The sequence below is a fragment of the Cynoglossus semilaevis genome, chromosome 8, assembly GCF_000523025.1.
Source record: "Cynoglossus semilaevis isolate Cse_v1.0 chromosome 8, Cse_v1.0, whole genome shotgun sequence".
Taxonomy (NCBI): Eukaryota; Metazoa; Chordata; class Actinopteri; order Pleuronectiformes; family Cynoglossidae; genus Cynoglossus; species Cynoglossus semilaevis.
Window position 1 is genome coordinate 2,215,042 of NC_024314.1, and position 8,390 is coordinate 2,223,431.

General features: G+C 43.9%; 1 protein-coding gene and 1 long non-coding RNA gene across 2 annotated transcripts in view; one reads left to right on the forward strand and one right to left on the reverse strand.

Annotated features, from left to right (window-relative positions):
• The window catches only part of LOC103381514 (uncharacterized), a 113,980-nt gene continuing 105,590 nt past the window's right edge, over positions 1-8,390 (forward strand). The window contains exon 1 of the long non-coding RNA XR_521807.2: positions 1-64. This is a non-coding gene — a long non-coding RNA (uncharacterized LOC103381514). The remainder of the gene's footprint in view (positions 65-8,390) is intronic.
• LOC103381513 (zinc finger protein 503) lies at positions 3,515-6,769 on the reverse strand. Its single transcript, XM_008313901.3, has 2 exons — positions 5,683-6,769; positions 3,515-5,120 (listed from the first exon to the last, which is right to left on the reverse strand). Exons 1-2 carry the CDS (start codon positions 5,935-5,937, stop codon positions 3,669-3,671), a joined length of 1,707 nt encoding a protein of 568 aa, XP_008312123.1. The 5' UTR covers positions 5,938-6,769; the 3' UTR covers positions 3,515-3,668.

Consider the following 8,390-nt stretch of genomic DNA (forward strand, 5'->3'; position numbering starts at 1 on the left):
TGAGGGAAAATTCCCCTTTTCTCTGCATCCCATTGGCTGGCCTATGACTCCCAAAGACTTTATTGTGAGTACACAACACACACACACACACACACACACATGTGCACGCGCGCAGATGGGTCGACACAGCTATTCTTCTTCTTTATTCCTTTGGACAGCCGTAGCCCAAACATTAGTCCTAATCTCTACCATAACTAGTAACCCTGACTTTAACTTTACATAGGAACACAGCAACCATGGAGGTTTTTAACCCAGTGAGGTCTTTGAAAATAATAATAATTTTTAAAAAAAGAATGCGTGCCTACTCACAGTTTTTCGTGTTAGAATGATCTCAGTGTACTCGCTACACGTGCTGAAATTTAGCGTGGCTCGCCCGAGCTAATAGAAGACGACAAGCTCCAGAGGTCGGCGGCTCCGGAGAACTCGGCTTCGGGTTTTTTGCTCCTGCCGTTTACTTTGCTTGTCACAGGTAGGAAATGATGGAGTGATGATAAATACTGGGCTTGTTTTGAGAAGCCAAAGCCTTTCCTCCCGCAAAAATAAACCGCCGGCTTTCTCAGCCCCATGGTAGGCACACTTCTCAGCTGACTGAACACACAAAAGGTCGTCGTCTTTTTCCTGGTGCCTTTTTGTAAACAAAGACCCGCTTTACTTTACAAGCGCGAAAGAGGGGTTTTATTTGGAGCATTAAAAGTTTATGTAAGGACAGGGAAATTCCATCACAGGATTATTCATACGGATGACAGAAGGGTGTTTAACGCATTATGAAAAATGAGCGTCTAAAGCGTTGTTGACATATGTTTTCCGAGGCCTAAACTTTTGTTCGTATTTGTTACGAGGCCGTAGGCGTTGAGGAGGAGTGACAGTGTCCTGTGGCCTTCAACCATAACACACCACAGACAGCGGAACACATGGCGCTCAGCTGTGCATAAGCGACCATTTTTAACATCAACGCGTGTCAGCGACCGTGCCGTGCCGTGCAGATATGCTCCCCCCTCAGGTGAAAGAACGTGACTCTCTCCCTCATGCCGCAGTTCAAAGTAGGTAGTGCAGGTGGGTGTCGTGCCGGTGATTCAACATGGAGTCACAAAGCCGTCCAGTGTCTCATCTCCTGACAATGTTTTGTATTCAAACATGTGGGAAAGAGATCTTCTGTCAGGCGGCAGACAGAGATTGATGGCCTTTGGCTCAGTGGCCTAGATATGTGTATGTGGAGCTCAGTGAAGCAGCTAATGCAATAAACAGAGATGTTTTGTAATTACCCTATGATGGAGCATCTGCTCCTCGTGACCTCCAGACAACGTTTAATACTTTTCCTCCAACCCTGGAGATAAAACATAATGATTGAAATAGTCAAATGCCAAATGTTAATGTAACTGATACAGTTGGCTTCTGTTTTATTTAAAAAAAACAACCCAACAACTCCCTGATTCATTGATAATCCAGCAGTACTCATCTGGAACTGTTTTTGGTTATATGCTGGGAAGTGCCATCTCGGTGGATTAGCCGTTTAGCACAACAGCAGCGTACGCGTAAGCTCTTTAGATGTTTTGTCTTAGTGTGAAGTTATTGACAGCAGCTCATAACACACCGCAGATTAGTCATGTCAACTAAAAACAATATTTTAGTGCACACACAGAGCTCAACTTTGAATTCAAAGCCAGTAACGCTGTGAAGAGGCTGGTCAAATTAAAGAAAGTCCCAAAAAAAAAATCCAAACTATTTCCCTAATTTCCTGTTAAGCACTTATAGAAGGACTGTTAGTGTATGTGTGTTTTTAATATTATATCATAATAAATATAAAATAAATTAAAGGAGTAGCCTATATTTGTTGACGACTATGTAACTATGCAACTCTGTAAAACAGAAAAGAATTACAAAGTTAATACAAATTTCATTATTTAAAAAAATCTCTGATATTGGTAAATTTTGTATATATCAACCATATATTAAAATCTAATGATTTTAATATTTAAATATAATCTCCTAATAATATTAATAAGTACGGAAATGAAGATTGATATTATTTTTATTGTTAATATAATTGAGGTTACATTAAGGGTCATTATTTGTGACCCGTAACTTCAAATGACACCACTGTTAAATGGTGGGAAACTGTTGGTGCATACAGAAGCTCATTCTTTATTTGTCTGCACAGCATATGATTATGCTGATGGTATATAAAAAAAAAGAAATGAAGAAGAAATGTAATTTGAATTGCACATTTGATCCAGCGCAGCCCCACAGTCGACTGGTTTCGGTGCTGAATTGTAGGTTAGGCTCTTTATGGCCATCTATCATGGGGCTATGTTTAAGACTCATCTACATGAAGGATGAGAGCAGTTGATGAATATGACATGTGACCGTTAATGATGGTGATTTTATTGCCGGAGAAACGGCCTGATTTACAGAGGATGGATAACGACACTGTGGGCATGATTTAGAAGATTTGTTTTAAAGTGCTGATTAAACAGTTAGGCCCTGCTTTATTTTTCGTGCTCCCTGTTTTACGGCTTCATCACAGCGATTACAAAGGCAGTGGAAACGTCCCACATCTGGTGTCATCGTAAATCTTGGTTTAGCCAGATTCCTGTCGAGACCACGGCCTCGTTTGTCTTCTTTAATGAAACAATAATCCACAACCTGGGTTTTGATGATGCAGTGAGGACACACACACACACACACACACACACACACACGGCACATGCTGTAGCTACAGTATGTGGTTTTAGCTTATGTCAACAAAAGTTAATAAAACAAAATAGGTGAACGTTAGAGATTGTCTTAAAATTACAGTATTAGCGGCTTTAGAAGTTAATGCAGAGCTAAGGTTATAAATATGAGGAACTGAATTGATTTATAGCCGTATACATATATATTTACAAATGTGTATATATATATATGTGCATACATGTGTGTGTATATATATATTTATATTGACATATATGTATATATAAATATATGTTTATATTTAAAAAAATAAATATGTATATATTTATATATATATATTAATTATTTAGCGCATCTGTATTCCTTCTAAATTAAATCCCTTGAAAATTGAATTCACGTATGATGTTGAAAATTTACGAAAGTAAATATAAAAAGCGTGTACAGTATGAAGTGAAAGCTATGTAGTAAATATAAATAGAGTAAATATAAATACGAATCCATTTAGATTTCTGTTTCAGGCTCCGTGAGTCATTTTGCTGCACGGCCAAACAAACCAGTGAAAGTTGCTCAGATTGATTTTCCATATCCATCAGTGTGGTCACTGAGCAGCAGCAGACGCCCCCCCTCTTTAACTCATCAAAGTGAAGCACAATTAAAATGACATTTGAATGACTATCACCTCCTCAAACATCAAGATCAGGATCCAGGAGTTGGAAAAAACAAAACAAAAACCAGAACACCAGTTGGCTTTGATAGTCTCGCAGCGGCCATAACTGTAAACTTTAATGCATTCGTGGCCGTCATGTTGCCTGTGTAAAATAATGCACATTGAGGCTTTTCAAAGTAATATTATAATTCTTTTTTTATTTTAGTCACGCTTGAAGCTATCGCAAATAAATACAGTGATCCCCATTTGGATCCAGTCCCTGCATGAAGTACAATATAAAACTCATTGGGCCTAAATCTCCTTTATAAATGTGGGCTATAACTCTTTGTCTCTACTGGTATCCTAAGGCTGATGCTGTCGTCAGTCTTTGTCCATACAAGGCGTACGGGGAGTAGTAGGGTCCGGTGGCTGCAGGCACTGGCACCGGGGCGCCGGGACCAGGCAGGGGGCTCTTTGAATAGGGGTGATAGCGGCTGCTCAGTCCGAGTGGGTGGTGGGGCCCTCTGAGGGCCAGCGTGCCGGGGCTGCCTGGGCTGCCACTGGGAGGCATGTGCATGTGACAGGCCATAGCAGCAGCAGCGGCGGCGTTGGCCAGAGAGGAAGAGCCCGGGTACCCAGATATTAACTTCTCTGTGCCGGCGAAGGCCGTGTGAGTCCGCAAGTGACTTAGGAGCTCCTCCGAGGAGGAGAAGCGCTTGTCGCAAGGTCCATTAGCAGACACCCAGTTACACACGTGTGGGAGGGGGTCGTTGGGAAGCATAAAGCCATAAGGATACAGGGGGTGTCCACTGAAAGACGCAGCAGTAGTGTGCACACCGTGTAAAGGGTGCGTGGGATACATGAGTGGGTATCCAGATTTGAGTGCGGAGGCGGCAGCGGCGGCGGCTGCAGAGTCATGTGCAGAGTTGGCGCTGGACGCACCAGACAAATGGCTTGTGCAGTGGTAGCTCAGACAGTAGGGGTCTCGACACAGGCTGGCAGACATGAGAGTCGGAGGGGACGCTCCGGCTAAGGGACTGCTCCCTGTTTTGCTGCAGCCCAGTGAGCTGGCTGCAGCAAACTGTGCGCTCAACAGCTGGCTGCTGGATTTGGTGGGATCCAGGGTCATTCCAGGAGGGAGGAACGGCTGCGGGTAACCTGCGTACGCACCTGCTAAACTCCCAGGGTAGGAGAGACCAGCAGGTGGCAAGGGGAAAACGGCATGACCGGGCTTGTAGGGCGAAACAGGGGCCACCAGTCCGGAGGTGAGGACGGACGAGGACGATGAGGTTACAGATACTGAGTCTGACGTAACAGTTTTCGAAGCACTCGTGCTCTCCTGATGCTGGCTGCCATCACAGGTAATCCCACTTATCCTGTGGCTGCCGTTGCTCTCAGACGAACTGCTTTTATTGCTGTCGGACTCCTTCTTGTCCTCCTTGTCACCTCCTTTGCCATCAGGCGGCAGTGGAGACACTGAGGTGCAGGAGCTGGGGCTGCCTGTCCTAGGAGTGAATGGCTGGCAGGTGGCGCTAGGTACTCGGAAACTGGTTTTATCTCCACTCAGGCTGCTGCTGCCGCTGCTGCTCGAGTCCTTCTTCTCTGCAGACTTGGAGTACGGTTTGAAGCTCGACTTGTCGTCGGCACCGATGTCGCTCATTTTGAGCGGCCCGGATTTGGTCTCCTTGTCACTAGATCCATTTGAGGTGACGGAGGACAGTTTGGAGGAGGACGGAGGGTCCGGTTTGCCGATCTGTGAGCACGTTTGCGCCAACAGAGCCAGCGGACTTTTCTTGGCATCCAACTGTGGAATAAATAACAAAAATAACATGAGTATAAACCGAAACACATATGATGTTAAACATAAATCAAAGTAAAATCCCATTTAGAACTGTCCCGTTACTGCGCTTATTTGTAGAAGGGAATAAAACTTAAAACAACTCGGCAAAACGAGGCGCCCAGCCGACGTACCACCCGATGTAAAAGCAAAGGACAAATATTTATTTTAATGAAATCAAACATTACAGGAAAAATATTCCCACTTATAGTACAAAATGTAATTGTTAATTTGATAAAATCCACATTTTACTCGGTGTGATGTGCGATTTTATAGCGACGATAGAAGTATTTTGAGACCGATGCGAGTTTTGGTTAAAAAATAAATAAACACACTTAAATAAAATTAGAATTGAATTTTCTTATTTAAACGACTTCTATAATTTTTTTGGGGGGGGGGGCTTTTAAATAAAATAAAATATGACCTCAAAAAACATCGGGACCGCAGCTTTGTGTCCAACACACACCACAGCGTGGGTGATGTCCGTGTTGTGCGCAAAGCTTTCCACGGACATCGCCGCGGTTCTTACCTCGATGGGGCTGACGGGAGTGGACGGCAGAGGCTGCAGGTATTCCGGGTGTAAAATGTGTCCCGCCCGTGCCGTGAGCATTTTCAAAATCTTTATGGGAAGGCGGCTGGCCTGACGGGAAGGGTCTGCGGGAGAGACGGAGTTGTAGACGGACGGCCGGCTGCTGTTCACTGCGCCCCTGTCTCCCGAGGAGCCGCTGTGCCAAGCTGGATTCGTGCTATTTCTCAGGATAGAGACCGTGGGCGATGTGATCATGACCCAATTCTCGACGAAAAGGCTGAGAAATACATGTGTGGAGTTTAAAAAAAAAAAGAAAAAAGAAAAGAAAAGCCAAAGAGTCTGAACGTCAGAGGGCTCGGAGCTGTGTCGCAGATGAAAGAAAACAGAGTAAATCCCACAAAAAGGAGACGCGCAGTGTGTGAGCACAATCCCTGGATGTTGGAGCTTCTTCTCCGGCTTCTCTCTCTCAGTGTGTGGCTGCGGGTCCGAGAGCGCGCTGGGTTTACGTGGGTAGTGGGCAGGAGGGATCACTCCGCCTCCTCAGCAGCAGCATCTGAATCAGTCGGCGGATGACACTCCCAATCCAAGAGAGATCTGGATGTGATCGGGAGGGGTTGAGTGTGACGTTTCCTTCCCACACGGGCGACTTTTGCACATCTCACCTCGCGGCGAGCGCGTTTAAAGCGGAGTTTAATCTGCGTCCTTGTGCGTAATTGGTGCGCGGACGCACGCGTTTCCCGTGTGCCCTGGCTGATTTGCGGTGCAAATGAACCGGGGAAAATGCAGGCTATGAAGATGACCCCGACCTCTTTATGTGAAGTGATCACAAAACGATTTGAATCCACCTAAATTTAAAGCATACACGTACGTAATCATTCCTTTAATGTCAAATGACTACAGTAACATCACTTGTTTACATAACGGAGGCCAGAATCTGCACGAAAAAAACTCGCACTTTTCACCTTTAAAACTTAAAGCGTTTTATACGAAAGAGCAGCTTTGATTTTCCCGGTGACGTGTTCACAGCCATCCATCGCCTTGTTCACATTTGCAGCCACTTTCCCCCCTCAATCACGCAGCCTGTCTCCTGTCACTCCTCTGTCCTGATCTGTCAGCTGTTTGCACTTTTCTCCCCCCCCCACCTTCCCTCTTTTCAGTCAGATTCAGGTCAACTGCTGCAAAATGAATCCACGAGGAGTGGAGAGAAGTGATGCGTCTCTCTCCCAGGCCGTTTTATAGTTTTCTCCTGCTCCTGTACTTGTATTTGTGTGTACTGTTTCACTGTTTTCATTTTCATTCTGCCACTGATATATATATATATATATATACATGGAAATGATGGAATTACAACGGAAGAAAAATATATTTTCTACTCCACGGATGTTTAAAATCATCTTGTGGTTGCCATTAATCATTAAAGCTTACACATTTCTTCCCATCCAAACAGACCCACTTATCTTATTACTCAATAGCCTATAAATGTCTTGCTGATCAGGCGAAAGTTAAACATATGCAAGTGTTTTTTGATTGATAACAGGGCTGCTGTTTTCGGCAACGGCTGTCAGGCTGTGACACAGCGAGCTGAGTTATTAGGGCAGAGAAGGGCGACCATAAATTTCAAGCGTCAGGCAAAAACTCCTTTATTGTGGACGTGATGGATGGCTCGCCGCGGCAGACACCAAATTCTCGGCTTTATCCGTAAATGGCTGCACATTTCTTCTCTTTTTCCCCCTCTCTCTTGCTTTCTCTTCTCTCTCACGTCGCCGTAATTCATTACTTTTAAAGCAGAAAACTTGAAATCTCCTGCATGTAACATGAATCTCCCACCAGAGTCTGTGCAAATGCAGCAGATCACAGGCAGGGGCTGTGTGCTGCTGCACCTCCAGCCTGTGATCAGACCAAATCAAGGCTCAGTCGTGAGACATTTAACATAAATATACAGAATATTTCGAGCTCAAAAATCACGGCTTTACTTGAAATAAAAATTAAAAAAAAAGGTTAAATGCACAATAATAACAAAAGAGGACAATAACCTTTTCTTTTCCTGGCAATTATAAAAAATATATTTATCACATGCAATTTAATAATGTTGTCATTAAACACACTTTCTGCCCTGACCTTTAAAAATTATATTTGGGCTTCATGGAGACAATTGTCCTTATCTCCATCCACATCCTTGGACAAAGAAAACACAAACTGATAAACACTACATCATAGTCTACAGTTTGGCAAAAAAAACAAACAAAATAAAGCATTTCTTGTGTCAGTAGGTTCCATTTAATCAAGTATAAGATAATTAAAAATGCATTACTGGAGCTACTCCAACATTTAAAATAATGGGTATTTTTAATTCACTCTAGCAGGACCTCTCTTTATTAATGTACTGTAAGACTGCATAGTGTCTGTAACTGTTAGCTCTCCGCTAATCTGCATTGCATGGTCGATTGGACGAGCGTCGGTGATCTTGATTATATCATTTTCGGGTGATATTTGCTATTCTTTACCAGTCCCGTAGGAGATTAGAGGCAGCGGTGGAACGTCTCACGCAGCATGGAGGTTCTTCACTTGTCACATCGCTTTGTTCTCTTCAGGCTCCCATACTTGCATTAGCGCCACAAAGGACCTGTGGCTTTAACTAACTCAAAAACAGCATATGCTCCCGTGCTTGACATATAGCTTTTAAAAAAGGGAGGGGGGGATTGTGGGGG

What these genes read in the sequence shown, in the direction of transcription:
- LOC103381513 (XM_008313901.3), bottom strand. Translation starts at nt 5,937, where the DNA reads ATGATCACATCGCCCACGGTCTCTATCCTGAGAAATAGCACGAATCCA. An exon ending in CTCCCGTCAGCCCCATCGAG is followed by an intron (nt 5,121 to 5,682) that starts GTAAGAACCGCG and finishes TTTATTCCACAG; the next exon opens with TTGGATGCCAAGAAAAGTCC.